This window comes from Erythrolamprus reginae, chromosome 1 (genome assembly GCF_031021105.1).
Source record: "Erythrolamprus reginae isolate rEryReg1 chromosome 1, rEryReg1.hap1, whole genome shotgun sequence".
Lineage (NCBI taxonomy): Eukaryota > Metazoa > Chordata > Lepidosauria > Squamata > Dipsadidae > Erythrolamprus > Erythrolamprus reginae.
Genome location: NC_091950.1, coordinates 140,778,877 through 140,806,606, shown reverse-complemented (window position 1 = coordinate 140,806,606; position 27,730 = coordinate 140,778,877). Strand labels below are relative to the sequence as shown.

The following is a 27,730-nucleotide window of genomic DNA, read 5'->3' as shown; positions in this document are numbered from 1 at the left end:
GATCAGAACATTCATTGCTAAGTGAGACAATTTAAGTGAATTTTGCCTGATTTATGACCATTTTTGCCACTGTTGTTAAGAGAATTAGAACAGATTACAAGAGGTTTGTATATCACTAAAATATTCCATATCGTTAGGATACTTAAATTGATCAACACCACATTTCTTTACTGTTCTCCCAGGGAAAATTATAAGCGCCTTCATTATCTGCATCCTGGAAGATTTTGCAATTGTGAAATTGTGCCAGCTGACTGTCTCAGGAATATAGAGAAGATTCGTTGCTTCCTTGCCCATAATTACATGGTGAAAGTTTTGACTCCTGCAATGATGTTACAGGTGTACAAAATGTACATTTGCAGAGTTTTTGAGGCTTAGGTTGATAGGCAGTATCCTGAATATAATCTAGATCGGTTGAAATGATGGCACTCTTTATGTCCTTTCTTCAATGAATCTGTATACAGATGGGAAGTTGAACAATTAGCCTTGCAGTGTGGCTGGAACAATCTTGAATACACTCAAAATTATAAAAATGATAGTCAATTTTGGGAGAAGGCTTTTTATTCTATCACCTCTTACAATACTGGACAACATAGTATCAATGGTAGGAACCTTCAATTTCCTAGGTTCTATAGAATCCCAAGACTTAGAATGGACACATAATATTAAAAATATCATCAAAACAGTAAAATAAAGAATGTTTTTCCTGCACCAGCTCTGAAAGCCCAGATTGTTCAAGGAGCTTCTGATACAGTTCTACAAAGGAATCATTGGGTCTGTCATCTGCACCTCTATAACTGTCTGATTTAGCACTGCAACCAAACAAGACAGACACAGATTTCAATGGATAGAGTTAGACCTAATTTAAAAAAAATGCTACCAATCTGCCTTCTATTAAGGACATATATACTGCACGAGCCAGAAATTATCTATGGACTTCTCTCATATGGGACATAAACTCTTAAATTCTTCCTTAAAGATAACACTATTCATTCATTCATTCATTCATTCATTCATTCATTCATTCATTTATTTGGTTTGTATGCCGCCCCTCTCCTTAAACTCAGGGCGGCTAACAACAACAATAAAACAACATAATAGAAATCTAATATTTAAAATGACTAAAAACCCTTATTAAAAATCAAACATACACACAAACATACCATGCATAAATTGTATAGGCCTAGGGGGAAAGGAATGTCTCAGTTCCCCCTATAGGAGATTGCCTGCCAAAACAACTAGACACAAGAGTAGTTATTTTCCCCATGTCATCACTCTGCTAAACAACTAATTCTCACAACATTGTCAAACTGTCTGGTAGGGCTATATTACTGTTATCCTTCTCATCATTCCTATTACCTAACGTGCCTCCCTGAAAATAGGACCCGGTCTCATATATTTATGGGCTTCGAAATAAGCCCTGTGACTTATTTTCAGGGAAACATGATTTCAGGTTGATCAGCCCGGTTGGATCCCACCTCCACCTCACCCTGGCATTATTATTATTATTATTATTATTATTATTATTATTATTAATTAGATTTGTATGCCGCCCCTCTCCGAAGATTCGGGGCAGCTAACAACAATATAAAAAGACAATGTAAACAAATCTAATATTAAAAACAATCTAAAAAAACCCAATTTTTTTTAAAAAAACACTCATACATACAAGCATACCATGTATAAATTCTATAAGCCTAGGGGGAAGAGAAATTTCAATTCCCCCATGCCTAACGACAGAGGTGGGGTTTAAAGAGCTTGCGAAAGGCAAGGAGGGTGGGGGCAACTCTGATATTTGGGGGGAGCTGGTTCCAGATGTTGGGGGCCGCCACAGAGAAGGCTCTTCTCCTGGGTCCCGCCAAATGACATTGCTTAGTCGATGGGACCCGGAGAAGGCCAACTCTGTGGGACCTAACCGGTCGCTGGGATTTGTGCGGCAGAAGGCGGTCCCGGAGATATTCTGGTCCGATGCCATGAAGGGCTTTATAGGTCATAACGAACGCTTTGAATTGTGACCGGAAATTGATCGGCAACCAATGCAGACTGCGGAGTGTTGGTGAAACATGGGCATACCTTGGGAAGCCCATGATTGTTCTCGCAGCTGCATTCTGCACGATCTGAAGTTTCCGAACACTACACACAAGAGGCATCAAGTGTGTGAGGACTGACAGTATCTGGCAGCATCTGCAGCCTGCTGATCCCTTGACCCAGAGGCAAACCAAGAGGGAGACACAAAGATGAGCCTTCCACTCCCATGATCCAGCACACTGACCCTGCTTTTTCAGAGACCATGCGGTGTTTCCACTTCTGTCTCTGCCTGCTGCGTGGACAGGTAATCTCTGTCCTGTCCTGTCCCCCCATAAGTGCATTTTTCTGAATTTCCAGCTTGTCTGTTAGGTGATTTTTTTTTTTTTTTGCCTCTGGGACCTCAGGGAAGCTATCTTGAAGCATCCGGGGGACGAAATGGCCTTTCCCAAGCCCAGAAGTCAGCTGGCCAGCACGTGTATGCATGCTAAAGTTGAAACATGGTAAAGTCTTGCATTCCCTCTTATATGGCTCCACGTGCCACCTGTAGCAGGTGTGCCATAAGTTCTCCATCATAGCCCTAGGGCTTATTTTCAGGGAAACACAATTTCCAATTGATCAGCCTGGCTGGGTGCCCCACCCCCAGCATACACACAAGAGGGTGTCAAGCATCCATTTCACTGAGATTTATAATGTTATGGAAGGAGTGGAGAGGGAAAGGGGGAAATGCTTTCCAAAAAAGAAACAGATAAAAGGAGAAGAGGGAAATAAAAAGAAGAAAAGAAGAAAAATTCTGGAGAGAGACACACAAACCATTTATCGAAAGGCTATTAGAAAGATTCAGAGGAAAAGATAAAATACAGATAAAATGTTTAAAAAGGGGTGAAAAGGAGCCAAGAAAAAGCGATAAAAAGATAAACAGAAAATTAATACAAAATGGAATGTTAGACAGACTAAGAGATAATGGTTAAAAAAAGGAAGATTAAGGAGCGAGGAAGAAAACTAGATTTTATAGGATCAGATGTAAACAGGATTTAATAGAATTATACTAGTACTAAAAAAATGTTAATTATTGGAAAAATGGTTTTTCTTATGTATGTTAAACTGAAAATAGATAAAAGATTATGAATATTATAAACAATAAAATATTTTTAAAGATAAAATTGAAAAAAATAAATGAGATTAATCTTGATTGTAAAATGAAGTAAACTAATATTGAAAAATGGGGAAATAAATGGGTTGTTTAAAAAGACAAGAAATTAAAGGTGTATAATGGTGCAACATTGATTTTGAATATGTTTGAGAAGGAAAGGAAGAAAATGAATTTTGCGAGTACTAAAAAACCACTGAAAAATAATTGTTTGTGTGTGTGTGTGTTTATGTATATAAAAGTGAAAAAAGATTATTATGCTATAGATCAGTGGTCTAATGCCGCGACCCCTTAATACCGTTCCCCATGTTGTGGTGGCTTTTAAGCTGATTGACAGGAAGGTCACAGGGACACCTCCACTGTAAATGCCTGATTGGTCGAATTATACAAATATGTAAGGTGCCAGAATAGAAGCTTTCATGGGAAATTTGTCCTGTGAAATGGTCATTCGACCCCTCCCAATGGGATCCCGACCTCCAGGTTGAGAACCATTGCTATAAATTATGGAATGCTTCATTAGATGAAGTAGGACTGAAATTAATATTGGTGTGACTCTCCCCGAAGTGCTGCAAAGTGAAAATAGGTACATACTACCACATGTGGTGGACGTGTCCACTAGTTAAGAAATTCTGGAAGAAAACTAAAAATATGATGGAGGAAATTATAGGAGAAAAAATACCACTAAAACCGGAACTCTTCCTTCTTGGAATAATTAGGCATAAAGTTACAATAAATGACAGACATCTGATTCTATACATAACAACCGTGGCAAGAATCATATACAGTATGCCCAAACCTGGAAACAGGAATCCGTCCCGACATTGCTTAATGTAATAACAAAAATATATGAAGTAGCAGAAATGACAAAGCTTACATATGAACTACAGGATAAAGATACTAAGAAATTCCACAATACTTGGGACAGGTAGTATATCTGGATAAATAAAAATAAAATAAAATAAAAGAATAAAGAGAGAAAAACCAAACTATTGTTAAGAGGAAATATTACCATTGTAAGGCACTATTATACCATGGAAAAATATAGAGAGTATGAAAGCAATCACATAGAAATGGATACGTTAATGCAGTATTTTTCAACCAGTGTCAGGTGTGCCGCGAAGCTCAGAGAGAAAGAAAGCAAGAGAGAGAGAGAGAGAAAGAGAACAAGAGAGAGAAAGAAAGCAAGTGAGAGAGAAAGAGAACAAGAGAAAGAAAGAGAGAGAGAAAGAAAGAAAGAGAGAGAGAAAGAAAGAGAGAGAGAGACAAAGAAAGCAAGAGAGGGAGGGAAGGAGAGAGAGAAAGACATAGAGGGAGGGAGGGAGGGAGGGAGGGAGAGAGAAAGAGAACAAGAAAGAGAGGAAGGAAAAGAAAGAAAGAGGGATGGAGAGAGAGAAAGAGGGAGGGAGAAAGAAATAGAGCGAAGGGGAGGAAGAGAGAGAGAATTTTTTTGTCCAAACTTTTTTTAGCCCCCCCCCCCCCCGCTCAATGTGCCCCAGGGTTTCGTAAATGTAAAAAATGTGCAGCAGCTCAAAAAAGGTTGGAAATCACTGTGTTAATGGATAAATTAACAAGATATATGTGTAATAATAAATAAGAGGGGGGAAATATATTGTTATAAATGAATATGCTGCATAAAACAATTAGCCTGCAATTCAGCAGGTGTAAATACCAAATAGCAGCTCTGATACCAAAACAACTCATGTATAAAGCACAATGCTTTATTCTGTCTTGAGTGTATATATGTATGTTGTTATCCCCCTTGTCTTCTCACTTTTTCTTTTTCTTCCTTTTTTCCCCTATGGATTCCTATGCATAAATAATTATGTAATTTCATGCACTTTGTAAATGTTGTACTATTGTATTGTTTATACCCTTTTTTAAATGTAAATAACTAATAAAGTGTTTTTCAAAAAAACATTGGTGTTTGATTATGAGATAATTTAAGATTTAAATGTGGAGGATTAAAGAATTAAAAGGTGTCTAGAGAAATAGAGACTATAATAATCGGGCATATACTGTAATGGTATGTCTTAAAAAATCATGTATGAGGGAAAAAAAGAATAAGGGTAAAAATTGTGGAAAAAAGTAGAATATGGCTGAAATTGAACATTAGATATATTATTACATATATTATATACTGTTCAAAAAAATAAAGGGAACACTCAAATAACCCATCTTAGATCTGAATGAATAAATATTCTCATTGAATACTTTGTTCTGTACAAAGCTGAATGTGCACGATAGCATGTGGAATTGATTGTGAATCAGTGCTGCTTCCTAAGGGGACAGTTTGGTTTCACAGAAGTTTGATTTACTTGTTGTTTAAGTGTTCCCTTTAATTTTTTTTTGAGCAGTGTATATTATATATTCCACAACACTTTCTTCATAAAAGATGTATATATTTTGATTTAAAAATTAAAAAAACTTATTTTAAAAAAGGCAGGCCAAGCGTGTGGGAACCAATAGTATCCGACAGTAGCTGCAGCCCACACAGGGCACTTGAGTTGATTCCCTGTTTCAGTAGCAAGGGTTGAGGAGAGGAGGCAGGTGACCCGCACATTCATTCATTCATTCATTCATTCATTCATTCATTCATTCATTCATTCATTGGATAAATAAATTTTATTTATAAGGATCTGGCCCAGATATTTTAGCGGCTTCAGGGGTCCATGGAAATTTTCCAGGAAGAGTTTCGCATGGAGCGCAATCGGAGGCTGGGTTCGAGTCCCTCCGGCCTCCCCTTCACGCCGTTGCGGTTTTACCTGTTCAAACGCCTAAACGAGGAAACGAAAACTGTTTAAGGAGCGCCGGTGGAGGGAAAGGTGGGGGGTCGTTGGGGGGGAAGGGAGAGAAATCCTCTCCGCTGAACGGGGGGCACTTAAAGAGATCTGGGGAGGGGACCGCAATTCATGTCATCTTCTTTTCATTTCTGGCACTCTTGTAAAGATTGTAGAAGTCTCCAAGGAGTTGAAAATGAGCCCTTCCAAGCGCGGGACTTGTGTACTTTGAGAGAGGGAAGCGAACCAAATGTCGAGGGATGAGTTTGATTCCAGTGGTTCGTTTTAGTCTGGGAATAACGGGACTTTATAAACTTGGAAAGTTTTCCTCTCATCTCTGAACAAGCAGAAAGTTCCTGGCCCCAAACTTTGTTGCAACAGTTAAAGGGGAAGAAAGAAGGTGGGGGTTTTTTGGGGGGGAGGGGGTACCCTTGATTGAGCAATGAGTAAATCCTTCCTTTTAGTAGTCGGAGGAACTCTGCCCTCCACTTGTTCCGGTTATGTTACTTTCGTTTCCCCTGAAGCTTTCGCCTACTTGGTCTTGAGCGGTCGCCGTGAGTAATTTCTAGTTACTTTTTAAAATAATATGGAATTAATCTATGGACCATCCGGTGCCTGCCGGTTCTCCCCTGCAGCCATCGACCCGCGGTCTTCTCAGCCACCGCAGGTCTTTTAGATGTGAGGATTTTGGGAGATAATTAGCGGACAGGGAAGAGATTGCAGGCAATTTTGCCTTGATGGAAGCGCCCAATACGCGCAAAGGCGCCATGTAAACTCACAAATATTCAGTATTTCAGTTTTACCATTCAGAGGAGGGTGGGTCAATTTTTCCTTAACTTTGAGTTCCCATTAATACAGGTCAAGAAGGAAGTAGCTTTCTCTTAAGGACTGTACAAATTCATTCATTTGGACTATTGGGTCAGAGTTTTAAAAACCCACAGGACTAATAGATGTCAATGTTAGTTGGGATTTTATTGTATCATTTCACTTTTTTCTGGGTTGTCTGGAGTTTTGTAAGAAAACTCAGGCTTATGGTCCAGTTGTGTTCTGATAAGATATGTAGCTTCATCAGTGAAGCAAAGGTGGGATACAAATTCCTACTCTTGTGTCCTTCACAGTAACTTATGTCCAAATTGATATGACCTTCCTTTGTCGCCAGGCATGGGGGAGTTAAGTTATTCTTTCCCCCTAGGCTATTACAAGTTATGCATAGTGTGTTTGTGTGTATGTTTAGTTTTTTATATAAGGGTTTTTTAGTTGTTTTATTAATTGTATTGTTCATGTTGTTTTACCACTGTTGTTAGCCGCCCCGAGTCTACGGAGAGGGGCGGCATTCAAATCAAATCAAATCAAATCAAATCAAATCAAATCAAATCAATAAACAAACAAACAAACAAACAAATAAATAAATAAATAAAGATGGCAATCAACATGGTCATACATGCTTGATGCCTTTAGATCCATGTGCCAGTAACTGTAGGAGGGCAAGTTACAATAAAATCTTGCCCAAATGGAAATATCATTTAATTGGGGAATCCGAGGTGGTGCTAAGATCAGAAAGAGACTTTTTGCATTGAAAAATGTTATGTTCTCTATGATCTGATTAACTTTTTCTTCAACTGATGTCCATGGAGATTTGCAATCTTCCAGGTTCATGGTTGTCCCAAAGATGCTTTTCAAAAGGCAACTGGACTTTCTTGGTTTTTTTCTTGAAAATGTTTTGCTTGTCAAGCATGATGTTTCTTTTGTTGTGGCTGAATGGTGGGCAAAAGAAATATTTCTGTCCCTGAGAAAGTTGTATGGTTTTACTACTAGTTGTATGTTTTTATTGCCCTTCTAGCAATTTTCTTCAGTTTTACTGCAGGCAAATGTTATATCATAAAGTGAGATTAAGAAGAAGGACCAGAATTTGCCTCCTTCATTTTAAAATATTAATTTTTCCTCACTTGTTTGTTTGCAGGTAATTTAACTGTGGCAACACTTCCAGCAAGAATGGCCAGTGGAACCGTATTTGTCCCCCTCTCTAATGGAGGAAACATAATCCAAATGGCGCCTGGATTCCCCAGTGTTCCACTTCAGGCATCTGGAGCCATTCCATATCCTCAGTATGGAGCTCAGCAACTTGGAATTCCCACCAATGCTCCTCAGCGAGTCCCACAAAAGGGTCCTTTGGAGAGATTCTTCAGTGCTGACCCCAAAGTGCTTGGGGTACGCATGCTTTGCTCTGTGCCTGTTTGAATCCATTAAGCTTTTAGAGCTATGTAGAGACCTGAGAGCCATATGTTGAAGTTCTATACCTTGGCTTGGCTGTTGTCTGGTTCTGGAATCTACTCCAGAACCCTCTGTTCTTCCTGGTAGTTTCATTTGTGTTTCTGGAAAACATTCTGACCCAGATATGCATTCTTTTGCTTTGCTCTTTAACTGAGAAAGTGGAGCTCAGTCAAGGTCTCTTTTTCTCCCTTCCCTCAGAGAAGTGCAGTTGTTGGGCATTTCCCCAGAAGCATTTGGTCACTGATTGAGTCCAATCCAAGCTGGTTGAAGTCACTTTGTGGTTATGACCATGATTAACCATGGTCATCACAAGGAGAGGAGTCTGTAGTGAGTGGTGACATTTTTCTCTCAACGGCCCATCATGATATTCTTCTTTCTGCCAAAAGCCATATACTGTAGATCAGTGGTCCCCAACGTTTTTTCCACCAGGGACCAGTTTCAGCAAGGCAATTTTTCTATGGCCCGGTGGGGGCGGAAAGGGGTGTGGTTGGGGGCGGGATTAAGCATGGGGGTGCTGGTCCTTCCCGCCCCTCTTTCCCGCCATCGCCCTGTGGCCGGCAGAACCTGCCTCCCAAACCCTCTTGCCCGGCGGCAGGTGAAGCGCTGGAGGGAGGGGGTCAGGCCGGCCCTCCTGCCTCCCCCCCCAGCCAAAAACGCAAAGGCGTGCCACGGCAGAAGCCAAAAGAGGCTTGAGCCTCCCGGTCCTTCCCGCCCCTCTGTCCCGTCCATCGCCCTGTGGCCGGCAGAACCTGCCTCCCGAGGCCTCTTTCCCAGCGGGAGATGAAGCACTGGAGGGAGGGGGCGGCGGCAGGAGGACTGGCAGCTGCTGACTCCACGGACCGGTGCAACATGCCCCGCGGCCCGGTACTGGTCCGCGGCCCGGTGGTTGGGGACCCCTGCTGTAGATCATAATCAGCAGTAAATGTCTGCTGCATAGTGACAACAGTGTCTCAAATTGCCCCTTCTCTCCATTTGGATTTTTCACCATAGCAAACCAGGACTACGGTCAACACCTGCACTGGAAGCTTAGAATCCCCAAACCCTTTGTAAGATCTTTGAAAGATATCTTTCCTGGAGTGGTAACAAATTAGAATGTGCCTGTATTTCTCTGATTTAGCAAATGAAGTTGTCTTGCTTTCTGTGTTTTCCTTCGTAGACTATCCAAATCATGATTGGGTTGATCTACCTTGGCTTTGGATCTGTCTTGTTTTCTCTAGTCACTTCTTTTTATCGTACCTTATCTGCAATTGGAGGTTACCCCTTTTGGGGAGGAATATTTGTAAGTATGTGCACATTTTTGTTGAATCATCACCATGGTATTAATGGCTAAGTGATACTTGTAAAAGTACTGTTTGCATTGGAGCCTATCTGGCTTCTCATGGGTGCCATATTTTTCTGATATTTTTTCTGTTGATATTTCCATTGGACTGAAATAAATCCTTTCCTGTTTCTTTTACCCTAGTTTATTTCTTCTGGATCAGTTTGTGTAGCAGCTGCGAAGCGTCCAAATCGTCATTTGGTGAGAAAGTTTAATATTTGAATTTCTTTTATGCTATTTCTTTGTAAGCAGTCAGGTCTTTTTTACATTCTTTATTGTTTTCAGATACTGCTCAGTTTTAAATCAACATTTGAGAAAGAAAAACTGTTCAACTTTTGCTTCCAAGTCTTGCTCCTTGTTGTGGTTAGCTCTGGCCCAGCTCCTGCCCCAAGGACTGTGGATGTGGGGGAGACATCCACATGGCGCAGGTCTGTTTTGCTCCTGGTGGAATCTGCTGATGAAGTCTCCTCTGACCAAGAAGACATGAGTGACAGGGAGGAGGAGAGTGTGGCAGACAGCTCAGAAGGAGATCAATTATCTAGCTCCTCCTTGGATTCAGAACAAGAGTTAATGATACAGCCACACATGAGGAGAGCGATGCATAGGCAGCAACAACTGAGAGATTATTATCAAAGAAAATGAGGCCACCTGTGGTTGGGTGGGGCTGTGGTAATTAGTGAGGCTGCTATAAATAGCAGCCTGTGGGTTTGGCCATTGTGGGGGATTATCTGATCGTTGTGTTTCGTGACTGCTTTGCTGACTTTGACCTTTGTGTGCTGATTTTTCCCCACTTTGAAACTAAACCAGAGCAAAGTGTGTTTCACTTTGTGAAAGAAGAAGGACTGTGAATTGCCTCACAGCTGCACGCTAAGTATCACAGAACTGATAAGGGACTTGTACAAATTACCAGTTTGTTTGGAGACAAGTGCTCTTTGCTATACAAAAAGAGTGCTTCGTTTATTTGCATTTTTGGTATAAAGAACATTGTTTTGAATTTTCAAACGTGTGTGTGTCTGAAATTGTATCTGTGCATTTTCGGGAGGATTCTGCCAGAGAGCTCGACAGAATAGCTTCTATTGAAAGTTCTATGTCAACAGTAGAGAATGTTCAACCATCCTGAATTTGAGCCTCCCCTGGTCCCTATTCTGCAACTATGACATACTGATTCTGTAAACCACTTAGAGACGGCTGTAAAGCACTGTGAAGCAATAAGTCTAAGTGCTATTCTTATTGCTAGTCTTGAGCAGAGGTGTTTTCTTGCATGCTCTAGTCTTGAAACAGCACTATACCTGTTATGCTGGGACACAACAAAAGTTTTGTATTTTTGGTTCACAGCTCTCACGCTGCCAGATCCTACAGTTGCCCATACTGCCCTTCTCCTGCAGGATCTTTGCAGCAAAGGAGGGTGATAGTGCGGCAGCTCAATAGAATGGAATGGCTGAATTGGACTTGTGAAAGCAACATTAGGAAGAAGCCCAGCATGTTAGGAGTAAAAGTATGAAACTAGAGTGGGAATCCTCCTGGGAATCACAGGGAAGAGAGAGATGATGGTAACCCTCCTATGAAGAGCTTGCATTCTTCTCCCCCATTTCATAGCAACATAGACATGTTTTTGTTTTATTTGTTGTTGTGTTTTTATTTTATTTTTATTTTGTCAAGTATGTATTGGTAGTATACAAAGATATAACACTGTCTAAGGGTAAAATTTTGAGGGCTTGGTGATGAAACTACAGAGTCCGGTAGCGAGTTTCATGCATTAACTACTTGGTTGCTAAAGCCATATTTTCTATGATTGAGTTTGGAGCGGTTTACTTTAAGTTTATATCTGTTGTGTGCTCATGTATTGTTTCGGTTGAAACTGAATTAGTCTTTGACAGGAAGGATATTGTAGTAGATGATTTTATGGGAAATGCTTAGGTCGTGTTTAAGGTGACATAGTTCTAAGCTTTCTAAGCCCAGGATATTATGTTGCAAGTAGAGGAGTGGAGGGCTCTTCTCGTAAAGTATCTCTGGACGCTTTCTAATATATTTATGTCCGAAATGCGCTGTGGGTTCCAGATAGATGAGTTGTATTCAAGGATTGGTCTGGTGAAAGTTTTGTATGCTCTGTTAGTAGTGTGATATTACCGGAGAAGAAGCTTTTAAAGGAACAAGGTATAGATTCAAAGGAAGAAAAACAACCATCTTGATAGAAAAATACTACGTTTCTAAAAGGGAGAAGCAAAAACAGCCTTTTTTATTTTTAGTATTCCTACCCCTGACTCCAAGGATTTCACCATTCTCATCTCTCTAGTAGCCTCTCTGTAATGTTTTATAGCTGAAAGAGTATTTAACATTAACATTTAATGCTTAACAGTATGTCACGTCTTACAACAAACACCGTGGGGGTTTTTTCAAGCAAAGTGTTAAAGGGATGAAAAAATTGTATCATTTTTCCTATCACTTTTAGCGACCTGGTCTTCAATGGAGACTGACATCCAGAAAGAAAAAGAAGGAATTGGACAATTTTAGAAAACCCTTCAAATCAACTTGTGGACTTTGCATTTTCACTGTGGGAAACTGTGTTGTTGCTGCTCTTTGGTACTCATGATCTTAGTGGATGTTGTTGGGTTTCACCACTGACTGGTTATGTGTCATTAAGCATCCACAGATAATTTCTTTGTCACTGTTTTTAACCATAGTTGGGTCTAATTGTTGTTATGCTTTGCATTTAATAAGACTTAGGCTGACAGTGTAATTGTATTTTCTCTCCTTCTGGTATATTTCTGTTTCAGGTGAAATCCAGTGTAGGACTGAACATCACAAGTGCTATAATGTCATTAAGTGGTAGCATCCTTCATATATGCGATTTGATATTCATCAGTTTAAAGATCAGATATCACTGTAATGATTTAGACGTAAGTCAACCAATTTTGTCTTACATTTTGGCTTCAAGTGCAGAATCCAGAAGGAGATTATATTTGCAGCTAGGATATCCCAGTTCCTTTGACTTGTTTGAAAATTTTCCTTGAATAAGTCTCAGTCCCAAAGAGATGTGTTCTATTTCATTTGAATTTTTTAAACATACGTGCATTTGTTAAATAAGGGTAAGCAATCTTCTGGTCATCAAGATACAAAATGCTTAGGACTTTGTAGCTTTCTTCTTTCTTCTCCAGCTTTTTTCTTTTTTGATGGGAGGTGGACTTTTTTTTTTAAAAAAAAGGTTAATATGTTTTAGACATACCTTTTGATTATATATCTGTACAGTGTAAACATTTGGTTGTTTTACAGTAGGGCATGGATGCCCACACAAAACAGGAATGCTTGGGAATTCTATATAGAATAGAATACGGCTGCACATGTTGAAACTATACCAGTTTTTCCTGCCACCTCAACATCCCCATCCCTTCTTTGCATTTTCTTGTTGTCCTTGAAATTTAGGCAAATTCTGGACAATTTAGAACCAACCCAATACCTGGGATCAATAGATTGAATTTTTAGTTATTTTGTAAAGTGCTGCTCTTTGCATTCTTCCAAGAGTTAAAACATAATAGTATCACATCCGGGGCTTTTCTCCTTTCCAGTCTGACAGATGATTGGAAAGAATTTGGGTAAAGAAAACAGATGTATCCTTATTGAGGAGGGGAAACAATATATTTTAGATTGACTGAATCTGAATCACGTTGCTGTTCTTAACCATGCTCTGTTGATGCAAATTTTCCAATGAGATTACCTTTACCTTTTCCCCAGCCCATGAGTAAAATTTAGGTGTGATGTAAGTCATCATTATCTGTGCTAGTTTAAAACTATTCTTTTCCTCTCCTCTTATTCTGAACATCCAAAACAGCCTCAAGGTGTATAAGATCTATTTCCGTTCACCTATTACCGGCATTTAATAAAGTAGACCATGGCCCACTACTAGATTAAATAGGAAAATGTGTGTTGGACATCAACACCACCGGATGGATTTGTAACTGACTGACCAACCACACTCAACTTGTGGTGCTCAATTGAGCAGCATCTACATGGAAGGAGGTATGCAGTAGAGAATCCCAAGGGTCTGTTTTAGGCCCAATATTCTTCAACATCTTCATCAATGACTTGGAATGAGGGATAGATAGGGAACTCATAAAATTTCCAGATGACACCAAGCTGGCAGAAATAGCCAATGCTCCAGAAGATAGGCTCAAGATACAGAAGGATCTTGTTGAACTTGAACATTGGGCGCTATCTAACAAAATGAAATTCAGTTGTGAAAAAGGTAAGGTTCTACATTTAGGCAAGAAAAACAAAATGAATAGGTACAGTATATGTGGTACTTGCTCAATAGTGGTAACTATGAGAGGGATCTTGGGGTCCTAGTGGACAACAATTTAAATATGAGCCAGCAGTGTGCAGCAGCTGCCAAAAAAGCCCACATAGTTCCAGGCTGCATAAACAGAGGGCTAGAATCAAGATCACCTGAAGTGTTAATACTACTTTATAATGCCTTGGTAAGGCCACACTTGGAATACTACATTAGATTTTGATTGCCATGATGTAAAAAAGATGTTGAGACTCTAGAAAGAGTGCAGAGAAGAGCAACAAACATGATTAGGGACTGGAGGCTCAAACATAGAACAAACAGTTCCTGGAACTGGGTATGTCTAGTTTAATTAAAAGGACCAGGGGAGACATGAGAGCAGTGCTCCAATATCTAAGGGGCTGCCACAAAGAAGAGGGAGTGCAGCTATTCTCCAAAGCACCTGAGGATAGAGCAAGAAGCAATGGGTAGAAACTAACCAAGGAGAGAAGCAACTTAGAACTATGGAGAAATTTCCTGACAGAACAATTAATCAGTGGAACAGCTTGCCTCCAGAAACTGAATACTCCAACATTAGAAGTTTTAAAGAAGATGTTGGATAACTATTTGTCTGAAATGGTGTAGGGTTTCCTGCCTAAGCAGGGGGTTGTACTAGAAGACCTCTAAGGTTCTTTCCTACTTTCTTAATTCTATTATACTATTCTATTATTCTATCTTGGAGATTAAATCTCCAAGAGTGGATAGGAGTGGATATGTTAGGACAGTGAGGAAGCCTGTTGGTTTTCCTCTTTGGACTAGCCAGCCTCTTTCCTCCCTCATCCCAAAGGTGCTTTTTCAAGAGGCAACTGAACTTTCTTGTTTTTCCATGGAGACATTTCATTTCTCATTGAAGAAGCTTCTTCAGCTCTGACTAGACTCAACAATTCAGCAAAACATAAGAGATGTAATAATGTTCCCTGATGTGATTTTCTTATACAGTACAGTAGTACCTCCATTTAAGAATGCCTCTACTTAAGAACTTTTCTAGATAAGAACTGGGTGTTCAAGATTTTTTTTGCCTCTACTTAAGAACCATTTTCTACTTAAGAACCCGAGCCTGGAAAAAATTCCCAAGAAATTTGAGAGCAGCACGAAGGCCCAGACAGTTTCCTGCCATTCCCCCTTTAATCTTGGCCATCTGGGCTGCCAGAGGAGCCTTTTGGTGGCGCTTAAGGAGGCTTTGGCAGTCCAGAGCAAATGAAACATTTTCCTTTCTCTGGGTGCTTGGAGAGAGAATAAACCTCTGCCAGTGCCCAGAGAAAAAAAACGCTCCCTTCACTCTGGGCAGCCAAGGAGTCACCACAGCGAAGGAAAGGTGCCAGCTACAAAGCGAGCAAGCGAGAGGAGAGGGGCATGGGAAGGAAGAGGCAGTAGGTAGCAACAGCAGCAGCCAATATATGGGAGGCAGTGTGTGGGAGGCAGCCTTGTATCAGGTGTATTGGAGGTGCGTGCTCCTCCTCGCCGCCTCAGAGTCTCTCTTTTTTTTTTAAGCCTTAAGGTTTTGGATTTTTTTGATTCCCCCCACTTCACCTTCTTACTTTGGCAGCGACTGTCCTCCTCCTCTTCTTCCTCTTCCTCCTCCTACCCAAATTCTGAGCTTTTATTTCTTTAATAATGGGTTTGGACGTATTATTTGCTTTTACATTGATTCCTATGGGAAAATTGCTTCTACTTAAGAACGTTTCTACTTGAGAACCTGGCCACAGAACGAATTAAGTTCTTAAGTAGAGGTACCACTGTATTATGCAGGCTGTACAAGCAGTCTTTAACTGAATGAACAACTATTTATTTAATGACCATTCAAAGTTTCAGTGGCACTTAAAGCTTTGACCACTCCTCATATGCATGGCCACTGCAGCGTTCCCACAGTCACCTGATTAAACTTTGAGGGCTTGGCTACTAGCCAATTTAAATTACAACTATCTTCCCACATTTCTTCATACTCTACAGAATGTTGTTTGCGGCCTCCTCAGTATGCTGCTCTTGTTCAGCCTGCTGGAATTTTGCATTGCTGTTCCACTGGCTCATTTCGGGTGCTGGGCAAGTTGCTGTAGTGATGATCAGGTAAATATTTGATACTCTGATAATAGCTTTAGCAGTTTTCATGGTTAAAGAATGTAAATAAGAGTGTCCATTTTTCTTCTTTATATCTGCACTCCACCTAACCTGATCATTTGCTTTTTTTTTTTGCTATTACCTTGAACACTAAGTGAGATTGGTTGCTCAGGGTACTCAGTAAAATTTATAACTAACTAAGAACCAATTTAAAAAGGAATGGAAAATCCCTTGTGCTGGTAGAATAGAGAGATAGTTAGCTTGGATTAGGAGATGTTTCTTTAAGAGATTGCAGTAAGGGGAATGTAGTCAGATTGCACTCTGGGTAATATAGTCCATGATATGTGACCACATCTGTGTGTTCTTATTGGCCACCAAGCATACCTTGGCTGCTGGATAATTGTATAAGAACACCAGTGGGCTTTTTAGTCTTACAAACAAGTCCCACGTGAGCAGCCAATAAGATGGGAGATATTATTCCTTTTCACCTATATGATCAGACAGATTGTGAACATATAGCCTGAGGAACTTCATCTCAACTGTAAAGTCTTGATATGAAGATACCAGAAATAAATGTAATCTGTGTGATTTACTCATTACATGGAGTTTATCTGACACTGAGAAAAGCCAGCAAATCGCTATCTGTAGATTGATATTTCTCAGTCTTGGCAAGTTTAAGATGGGTGAACTTCACGCTGCTTGGGGAATTCAGGAATTCAAGTCCATGCACCTTAAAGTTGCCAAATTTGAGAAGAATGGGTCTATACTAGAGTTTAGGGTTTTCCATTCCTGGTTTATTTAGTGTTTGGTGCAATTAAATGTGTTCTGGTTTCCTTAACAAATAGTGATTAAAGTGATATGAGCTATTACTGGACTTTTTGTGAGAAACAAATTAAAAGTTGATCTGGGGCTTTGGTGATTAGATATGGGATTATGGAAATAATGTAGACACTTGTTAATCTTAGAGTTAAAATTTGATATAGTTTTATATATTATTATAATAAAATTCTTTAACTCAGGACCCTGAGGTGTTATAAACATAAACAAACTGCTAAAAAAAAACTATTGACTTGATAAGTATACTTAAAAGGAAAAAGAAAAAATATACAAAAAGAAGAAATATGCTCTTTTATAGAAATTGACAATTGTATGCTTATTCTCTTTTTCATGTTTTATTTAATAATTGTTGATATCTTCCATTCTTTGTTCTTTCTTTTCTCTCCCCTTTCTCTATGTTCTCTTTTCCCTTTTTTCTTCCTCCCTTGTTCTATTAATAGTGGTGAGATTTAAAAACACATTTAATACTATAATCTATAATAATATTTAGTCATTTAACTATTCATAGTGTAATTAGCATAAATGCTTGTTAAAGTTAATTGTTTATAGAGAAATCTACATAAGAATTTGTATATTATTTTTATTTGGTATTATATTTTCATCTATAGTTAGTTGCAAATTTTGTATATATATTTATAATTAAGTAGTTGAAAATATTTAAAATAGATAATATAACAGTTAAAATAAATGTTTGGTAAAATTAACTGTATATAGAGAAATTTATATAAGAAATTTGTATATTACTAGCATTAGTTATTATAGATTTAGGTGATATTTATTAACATAATGTAAGAGTTATACTGACTCTCTTTGCCACAATATACATATATTTACAAGCTATAAGAGTTATATATTACTTTGGAAAAATATAAATGCTTTTAATATGATCAGCACAATTACCACTACTAAAATGAGTAAAAAGCCAGCATTGAAACCTGCATTAACAGTTCAAGAGTCCCCAGTGCATCAAAAAACCATTGAAAGCATGTTATCAAAAGAAAAATCTGGATCAGCCACTAGTCTGCAATCTATCCAAGAGACATTATTCCAGATACAACAGTCAATGGCAAGAACCCATATAACAATAGAAAATAATCAAGAAGAGGCTAAAAAACGCCACAAGGAATTTAAAGTAGAGATGGTGGAGGTAAAGGACAAAGTGAAAGGAATTAACAACAAGATCATAAACATTCCACAAACCTTAATAGAAAATGAACAAAAGATCAATAGAAGACAAGATAGAAAGGGTAGAACAAAGGATCGATGCTATAGAAGAGAAAAACATCTTGTTTTTGAGAAATTTATTAATTTGACATATGTTGGCCAATCCCGCAAGATCAGGGTGCCTCATAACAATAAAAACTGTACAATAAAAAGTCAAATTTGAGCATTAATAATAATAAAATCTCCTTAATAATCCTTAATTAACACTAAAAACCTTCAAGTTAATAACAATAAAAATCTCTGGATTCAATCAATAATTTCATATCATTGTGGATACCAGTCAAATGATGTTTGGCCGGAGATAAGCTGTTAATTCTGATGGCCCCCAGACAGAGCCAGGTCTTCAACACTTGTCTGAGGAAGCCATCACTCACTTAGAGATGGAACGTGCCTCATATAACTTGAGATTACAAAATAGGGAGAAGGGAGAAAATCTGGGAGAGAAGATAGCTGACATATTAGATGAAATTCTGCAAACTGATCCATAAGAAATAGTACGAGATATTGATGAAATCTACTGAGTACACACAAATTTTGCCAGGAGACATCACCTGCCCAAAGAGGTGCATGTAAGATTCACGAGGAGAGCTATCTGAGATGATATTTACAAATGGTCTCATAATAAAACAATTTCACATAAAGGCAAGGAAATAATAATGATAAAACAGAATCAGATAACAGGAAACAATACCAATTCCCAACAAAAAGACTAATAAAAGACAATATAATATTCAGATGGCTGGTGCCGAGGGGGCCTACTAATAATGAGGCAAGTTAGAATAGACTCAGTAGAACAAGCACAAAATTTTTGCACACAAAGTAGCTTAATAGAGGAAGAACAAACTAGTAGAAAAAGTAGAGAGAGCAGAGTGGACTTAAAAGATAGAAGTCAAGAAGAAGAACCAGTAGAAGAAAGAGAGAGACAAAAGGAGGACACCAAGAAACAAGGACAGCAAGAAAGAATACAAGGCAGAGCATTAAGAGGGACAAAATATCCTAAAGATATTACAGTGGTACCTTTACCTAAGAACACCTCTACTTAAGAACTTTTCTAGATAAGAACCGGGTGTTCAAGATTTTTTTGCCTCTTCTCAAGTACCATTTTCTACTTAAGAACCTGAACCCAGAAAAATTTCCCAGGAAATTTGAGAGCAGCACAAGGGCCCGGCCAGTTTCCTGCCATTCCCCTTTTAATCCCGGCCATTTCGGCCTTTTCTGGACTGCCAGAGGAGCCTTTCAGTGGCGCTTAAGGAGGCCTTGGCAGTCCAGAGTGAACAAAGCATTTTCTTTTCTCTGGTTGCTTGGAGAGGGAATAAACTTCTGCCAGCGCCCAGAGAAAAGAAACACTCCCTTCGTTCCGGGCAGCCAACATAAAATATAAGCAATATAAAATTATAGAATAGAATAGAATTTTTATTGGCCAAGTGTGATTGGACACACAAGGAATTTGTCTTGGTGCATATGCTCTCAGTGTACATAAAATAAAATATACATTTGTCAAGAATCATGTGGTTCAACTATAAAAAAAACTAAAGCACAAAATAAAATCAGCTCCCAAAGGTCCTCAGGAGAAGCCACTTCACTTTCCAGAGGACCATCCCAGTTGGTACCATCTTTATTTCAGGTCATCTATTCCATACAGAGAATACTCACTGCGGCGGGGGCAGGAGTAGGGGTACTTCTCCTCTCACACCTATTGATAGATAAGTGGAAGATCCTGAGCAGACATTCTCCAAATATGTGGATAAGGCTGGCAGATTTAATCAGGAAAAGTCACTTAACAGACCCTAAATCATTTGCCTGTTAATTTATACTTTTAATTTATACTTTAAAAAAATTCTCTATCAGTACTTTGAGCTATCAAGTATTTCAGCCTGTTGTTGAGACTAACAAACACACACAATTGGAGAATCTATTCCTCCCACCTAGAGTAACATATGCCTCCCTTAGTATTTTTTATATTGACTGTTCTTTTCTGTTACAGCCAACAATGCTTTATGTGCCTTACCAAGTCATCGAAGGTGGAGAAGTCACAGCTGAACCAAATCCTCCTCCTTCACCGACTTACAATAGCATGGTTACCAAATCTCAGTAAAACAAGAAGGAAATGTGAGAATTGTTGGCAAAAGAGGTTTCAGGAGAAGCAATACATTTCACATTACTTTATTTTCTTTCTTTTCTTTTCTTAAAGTTCTTCTATTTTACTTGATACCTAGTTATAATGTTTCCCAAGAAACAAGAATTTATGCTGGAAATCATTAGTGTGTTTATGAAGAAGTACTGTAGACACCCTACAGTGGATGATGGAGGCTGTGTATTACCCTTTTGTTTTACTTTGGATGATGTTTGTGTGTGTGTGGCAAATATGGAATTAAGTAGGAGATGTGATGCAGATAAAGAAACAGCTACTAAAATTAAAACACAAGTTAATCATAAAACATGTCATTGACACAATACAGATAGTTGTCGATTTACTACTGCGATTTGAACCAGAGCATCCATTGCTAAGTGAGGCAGTGTAAGTGCATTGTACCCAATTTATGACCATTTTTGCAACTATTGTTAATTGAATTATTCTACTTGTTAAGTGACTCACATAGTCCTTAAGTGAAGCCAATTTCCCACATCTAACTTTTTAAAAATCCAGCTGGGAAGCTCACAAACACCAATTACTGACTCTGGCATGCTAAAACTGTCATACACAGTAATGGGCAGCCAAAATTTTCACTGCCACACTGTGGGTGTGGCTTATTTTGTGGGTGTGGCTTGATGGTCATGCAGCTGTGTATGCAGCTTCATTTCCACAGGTGGAACTTCATTCCACCTAGTCCTGCCTGCTGCCCACCCCTGGTCATACGTATATTCTGGTTGCCAAGCATCTTGACCTACTTGTGAGGACTGATCATGAGCCACTGTCTTCAAGTCTGTTGTAACTTTGAATGGTCACAAAATGACCAGTTACAATTTTAGACGTACCTGTAATGTTGGTTGCATAATCACTGTGATCCCAAAACAGATTACAAGAAATTTGCATATAACTAAAATATTCCATATTGGTAGGGCACTTTAACTGATCAAAAATACAGATTCTATGCATATTGTCTGCTTTTTGTGACTATCAGCCCATCTCCAACAGGTGAACTTGTAAAGACTTTCATTAGCTGCATTGGTGAAGAGCTTACAATTGAGCAAACAGGCAATTCCAAAATCAAAGCCATTCATATTAAGAGAAAGAATGTGTGAAAGGTGGAGTAGCAACCTGTAAGTGTGAACTCTCAGAATTTATAGATGATTAGTTGTTTGCTTATTGATAATAACATGGTGAGAAGTTTGACCCCTGCAATGATTTTTACAAGGGTTCAAAATGTACATTTGCAGATTGTTTGAGGTTTAGGTTGATAGCCAACATCCTGAATGCCAACTAGCTGCAGCTGAAACTAATTACTCTTGCTTCCTTTTTATTGAGTTTGTGGTGAGATTCACTGGGTGCAGCTGAGAACTACCGTAACACACTGAAAATTGTGCTGTAAGTATTAGGAGTTAAAATCTGGTCACCTTACACAAACAATTTGATTTTCCTTCCACCTGATATTTTCTAGAAGAATCTGAAATATTCATTAATAGTGATGTAATACTTTGTATTATGTAATTACTAATGATTACTACGTAGTGATGTAATAGAGGGCTGTGAAAATATCTACAGACCCCTCACATCCTGAATATAAATTGTTTCAACGTCTACCCTCAAAACAACACTATAGGGCTCTGCACACCAAAACAACTAGACACAAGGAAGAGTTTTTCCCTGAATGCCATCACTCTGCTTGACAACTAAATACCAGAACACTGTCAAATAGTTTAGTAAGACTATATTACTATTATTCTTCTCTTCTTTATTAGTATCTACATTATCTCTTTCCACTTATTACTATAACCATGTTGCTTGTAACTTTAAATTCATATTGTTTATATTTGTTTCCTAGTATGATTTGATAGTTTATTTTTAACCTTGACTACCATTAAATGTTGTATATTTTATTGTTGATGAATGCATTTTATTTTCCTTATGCACACTGAGAGCATATGCACCAAAATCAAATTTCTTGTGTGTCCAATCACACTTGGTCAATAAAGAATTGAATTCTATTCTATTCTATGCTATGCTATGCTATTCCATTCCATTCTGGTGAAAAGTTTTGTAGGTGTGCAAAAGGCACATTTGCAGTTTTTGAGTTTTGGTGGATGATCTGTCCCAACATTTTAAAGAATATAGTATTAAAATATAGTATGTTATTAAAGCATTTACGCTTTTATTAAGCTTTTGAATTTTAAGATTTTGTTGGCCTTCCTACTCTCCACTGTAACAGGCGTGCATAGGTGCACCAATATGTCTATCGTCCCTGTCCTAATGTCCCCTTTTTATTCTTATCAATTTCATGTATTCATAATCATGTTTATATTTTTATCTGTTATATATGCTGGACAAATAAATAAATAAAATGAAAAATAAAAATGTTTTGGACTGGAGTTAAATGAATAGAAGGGACAGGATTTCATTTGATTCAGAGTTCTACTTTGTACAGTGGTACCTCTACCTACAAACGCCTCTACTTACGAACTTTTCTAGATAAGAACCGGGTGTTCAAGATTTTTTTGCCTCTTCTCAAGAACCATTTTCCAGTTACAAACCTGAACCTCCGAAATTGTAACTCGAGCCTCCGTGGGGCCTCTCTAGGAATCTCCTGGGAGGAAACAGGGCCAGAAAAGGTGGGGCGAAGCCTCCGTGGGGCCTCTCTAGGAATCTCCTGGGCAGAAACAGGGCCTCTACCCTCCCTGTGGTTTCCCCAATTGCATGCATTATTTGCTTTGATCCCTACAGGAAAAAATTGCTTCTTCTGCTTAAGAACCTGGTCATGGAACGAATTAAGTTTGTAAGTAGAGGTACCACTGTAACTTGTGCAAGATTAATAGGGCACTACTGAATATAATAGAGGATATCCCTTTCATTGTTAACTAAGCCATATAAAAATCAATAGATGCCAAATCTATAGTAGTTGAGTAGTTCAGAGAACTGGATAATGCCACCTATGACTGGCCCCAGAGTCAGGTGGGAATGGAGATTTTGAAGTATCCTCCCTGCCATACCCACCAAGCCTTGCCCACAGAACTGGTAGGGAAAATTTTTGAATTTCACCCCTGCTTTACTCTCTGTATTTTGAAGTAATTCTCTTTTTTGGAACAGACCCTGTAGCTTTGATACCAGTTGTTCTGTTTTACCTGCTCTATATTGTCCTATATGGAACAAATCCCCATCAGATTCAATGTGGGGCATACATTATATTTAAGGGAAAATTGATGATGATGATAATAATAATAATAATAATAATAATAATAATAATAATAATAATAATTTATTAGATTTGTATGCTGCCCCTCCGTGGACTTGGGGTGGCTCACAGCAACAATAATAACAATATAACAAATCTAATACTAAGCATCTAAAACCCATCATTAAAAACGTACCTTTGTAAGCTGCATCCTCTGTGTGCCCCTACCCATCCTTTAATGAAAGCTGCAGTTCCTTGGAAACCCAAAAAGCCAGCATAGATGTCAGCAAAATTGGCTTTAATGCCCACAAGAAAAATCAAGAGGCATATCTCAATTTTAATGCACGATTATCCTCCTCACCTTTAGTAGCTCTAGCTTTGGTGCACCATTAAATAAGTGATTAAAAAGAAACAAATTTACTCTGGAGAGAAAAGAAAATGACAAAAGTGAACAGTCCAGGTGATAATTTGGATATTTAGATGCACTTTGCTATTACCCCAAAACAGCTGATGCTGCCACAAAACATATCTTTCCTTTAGAAGAAGCCAGGGTTATCCAGGCAGCTATAACCATCTTCCAGTCATATTGCATTGCAAGTCACTCTGATCCTGGATAAGCATCATAAGAATTTCCTCCAATCTACTGGGGATGCTGGTTAGGTAGCTTGAAGCGTTTGATTCTTCCATAAGCTGTAGTGGTGCTACCCTATACTTCCCAGCAGCCAACAAAGGCCCACAGAGTTGGCTTTCTCCAGGTCCCATCTGCAAACAATGTCGGTTGGTGGGAAAGTGGGGAAGGGCCTTCTCTGTGGCAGCTCCAACCCTTTGGAACCAACTGCCTCTGGAGATCTGCACTATCCCTACCCTACAGGCCATCAAGAACTGGCTTTTCCAGCAGGTCTGGGACCAATGTTCCCTCTAATTTTTTTTCGGTGTGGGCAGAAAAGTATAGTGTCTGAGTGGCACATTTTCATGCCTGAGCACAGATATCACCCAAGACAACTTGTTGTGTAATTATTTGGGGCTCAGTGCTGGGGCAGAATAAGGTCCCTTCCCACTATGCTATTCTGTTATTTTATATTCCAATCAATATCATTATCCTCTTATAAATCCAGATAGGCCGTCATGCCTACTCCTCCTTCTTATACATTCTTCTTAAAAGAAACTAAAAACACTTATACAACCTTTTCCTAATTAATAGGGGGAAAAATTCCCTTCTTTTTTATTAAAATAAATTAATAATAAAACAAAACCAAAATCTACTACTATTAAAACCAAAAAACCCCAGCAAAAAAATCACAACTATTAATAAATCCATGCTTTAAAATCTTCATTTCTTAAATATTTATCAGAGTATTATAGTAATTTAATAATACTATGAAAATCTATCTGAACACCAATGCATCAATTAAGATATTTCCATATTTACTTTTCTATAATTTAATTCAATATTTCCAAGCTCAATTAATTTTCAGAGAAAAATCTCTGTGGTAGTGTGGTTAATATTAAACTGAAAGGGCAGAGCTGCCCTGGTCATCGCCGAGAGTGAGCACAGCCCGGCACCCCAGCAGGAGAAAGTAAGCTGCTTTCTCCTACCTCACTCTCAGCTGGCTAGCTGGCTCCTTCCTATCGGTAGCGGCAGCACCCGTCACCCTGCCCCTACTTGCCGATGCCGATGCCGCTCAGACTCAGCAAAGCCAGCCAAAAGTATCACTCTGAGGAAGAGGGGCGGAAGTGCACTGGGATGATATTGGTGCGGGGCTAAACTTTGGCAGTGAGAAGCGAGCGAGTGAGTGACCGAAGCAGAGAAGCGACCAAGCGATTGCGCGGCTTCAAAAAATGCTGCATGGGAGTTTCCTGATGGCTGCACTCCCACGCGGGTACGCTGCTTATAGGGAACAGTCCTTGGGACCATGAAAGACTGAGTGTATGTATGATATTTTAGGGTTATTATTTGTTTCTATTGTCTTATTTCTGATATTTTAACTTTTTTATATTATTTTAAATCTTGATAGCCACCCAGAGTCCACTGAAGTTGAGTGGCATATAAATCCTGTTAAAGATTAAAGAGTGCAGTACATTGGGCTAACTCTGCCTACAACCAGGAATTCAATCCTGCCTGGCTCAAGGTTGACTCAGCCTTCCATCTTTCCGAGGTGGGTAAAATGAGGACCCAGATTGCTGGGGGCAATATGCTGATTCTGTAAACTGCTTAAAGATGGCTGTAAGAGCACTATAAATCTAAGTGCTGTTGCTATCACCCCTCCGGTGACCCTCCCCCACATCCTTTGGCCTTACCTTTGACAGCAGCTATGTGATCAGAAGTGCAGCTCAACCAGTGAAAGAAGTTGGCTGGAGTGGATGCTTGCTGGAAGATAAGGTCAATGGTGAGGGATGGAGAAAGGGGTGGGACTTAATCCCACCACTCCGCGGGCTGGATACTTTGCATTGGCAGGCTATATCCGCCCTGTGGGCCATAATTTGAAGATCCCTGGTGTAGAGAGAGGTAGAGAAAAGGAGAGAATGGAAAAAGAAATATAAATTTTCACTTTCTCTAATATTTCAACCAAATATATCTTTATCCCATATCTCATCTTTTATCTATTAATAAAGAGGTAACAAATAAGAAAGCCACACTTCAATCATAATCAGCAAAAGTCCATTTAACCTTAAATGAATAAATCAATTTCATACTCTTTCTTTTCATTTGTACAGTAATTTATCACTTTCTCTAAAAATGCAATTAAAATCCTTTCTTTTCATATCTGATCTCATATCTATCTTTTTGTCTTCCGTTCATTTTTTTTACTTTTACTGTTTCCCTGTTTGGTAAAAACTGTTTAAATAAACAATTAAATAAACATTAAAAAAAAATAAAAAGCTGGTTATGCCAATAATCAGATTTTTTTCTGGATAAGGCCCCAAGGCAAGTGATATTTACAGCTGAAATTCCAAGTGCTCTCAAAGTACAAGTTGATTGTTTATCTGGGGAACTTAGCTAGCACGGGGGACAGGAAAAAATCTTTCATAATAATATTCCCATTTTAGATTGTCAAGAGGACAGATTTATTGCAACTGCTTCTGTAGGGAGCGGAGGCTGCCTAATCTCAGGAAGGTTATTTTAATTGGGGAAAAATGATTCTCATATAAGTTGATCTACAGTATTTGTTCAAAGGGGGTTGGCCAGAAAAAGTACTTGGCTTCATTCAGGTAAATTTGACATCATGAAGCTGTCATGATCTGGGCTCTGCCAGATTTAACATTCCAAATTGCAGAGAGAAGAATTGTAATCAATGTAATGACTTTAACAATGCAAAACTGCTTAGTCACTGTGAATCTACAAATTATAATGTAATCTGATTGACAAATATATATACCATGATAACTCTGCATAGGTTGTGGCTTGTGGCTTGTAGATAAGTGTGGCTTATTGTGGCGTGTGGTGGCTGATTATTGTGGAAGAATATTGTAGCTGAAGACTTGTAGCTGAGTATTGTAACTGATAATAGTAGCTAGAGATATGTGAGTATTATGTGTAGTATCTTCTAAAGAAATAGCTACAGTGTAAATAGTTAATGTGGTTTTGCTACAAAAGAAGTAAATATTTTCTTAAGAAACCCTCCAGTACTTGTCTTCAATTATCTTCAAGACTACAGTTCCTGATATCCTGGTCTGAGGCAGACTGGTTAGCTGCTCTAGCTTTCTGGGTGGGTTAGCTTCTGCAACACATTACTCCAAAAAAAGCATCATTTAGGAAGATGTCTCCTATGCTTCTAATATTCTAAGAGTTAGGTATAAACGAGTCCTCCTGTGGCTCCTCTTCTCACAGCTGATTGTCAAGGCTGCCAGAGGGTGGCTCACATGAATAGAATATAATTTTTATTGGCCAAGTGTGATTGGACACACAAGGAATTTGTCTTTGTTATGTGGTATAACACTTAACGATTGTCATAGGGGTCAAATAAGCAATGAGGAAACAATCAATATTAATAAAAATCTTAGGATACAAGCAACAATTTACAGTCATACAGTCCTAAGTGAGAGGAAAAGGATGAGAGGAAGGATGAGGAAAAACAAGTAGAAATAGAAGTGCAGACTTAGTAAAAAGTTGACAGTGTTGAGGGAATTGTTTATTTAGTAGATTGATGTTGTTCGGAAAAAAACTGTTCTTGTGTCTAGTTGTCTTGGTGTGCAGTGCTCCGTAGCGACGTTTTGAGGGTAGGAGTTGAAACAATTTGTGTCCAGGATATGATGGGTCAGTAAATATTTTTTTCATCGCCCTCTTTTTGACTTGTGCAGGATACAGGTCTTCAATGAAAGGCAGGTTGGCAGCAATTGTTTTTTCTGCAGTTCTGATTATCCTCTGAGGGTCCATTCATTCCCTTCTTTGAATAGAAGAAGTCCCAATATGTTCACTTTTCTAACCTC

The 27,730-nt window shown here is 38.7% G+C and overlaps 1 protein-coding gene across 4 annotated transcripts; it reads left to right on the top strand.

Moving 5' to 3' along the window:
* Positions 1-20: 20 nt before the first annotated feature.
* LOC139152919 (membrane-spanning 4-domains subfamily A member 8-like) lies at positions 21-22,488 on the top strand. Of its 4 annotated transcripts, none has more exons than XM_070726358.1 (8): positions 21-601; positions 6,119-6,349; positions 7,910-8,157; positions 9,377-9,499; positions 9,683-9,739; positions 12,313-12,435; positions 15,810-15,923; positions 19,960-22,488. In XM_070726358.1, exons 3-8 carry the CDS (start codon positions 7,942-7,944, stop codon positions 20,068-20,070), a joined length of 744 nt encoding a protein of 247 aa, XP_070582459.1. In that variant the 5' UTR covers positions 21-601; positions 6,119-6,349; positions 7,910-7,941; the 3' UTR covers positions 20,071-22,488. The 4 variants fall into 4 exon arrangements, with proteins under 4 accessions (XP_070582459.1, XP_070582465.1, XP_070582442.1 ...); XM_070726364.1 differs by lacking the exon at positions 21-601 and adding an exon at positions 6,474-6,503 and having other exon boundaries at positions 6,257-6,349; XM_070726341.1 differs by lacking the exons at positions 21-601; positions 6,119-6,349 and adding an exon at positions 6,385-6,503.
* The last annotated feature ends 5,242 nt before the right edge of the window (positions 22,489-27,730 follow it).

Coding starts and splice junctions, on each gene's coding strand:
- LOC139152919 (XM_070726341.1), top strand. CDS start 6,392: ATGAGTAAATCCTTCCTTTTAGTAGTCGGAGGAACTCTGCCCTCCACT. Junction 6,504..7,909: donor CTTGGTCTTGAGCGGTCGCC/GTGAGTAATTTC, acceptor GTTTGTTTGCAG/GTAATTTAACTGTGGCAACA. Junction 9,500..9,682: donor CCTTTTGGGGAGGAATATTT/GTAAGTATGTGC, acceptor CTTTTACCCTAG/TTTATTTCTTCTGGATCAGT.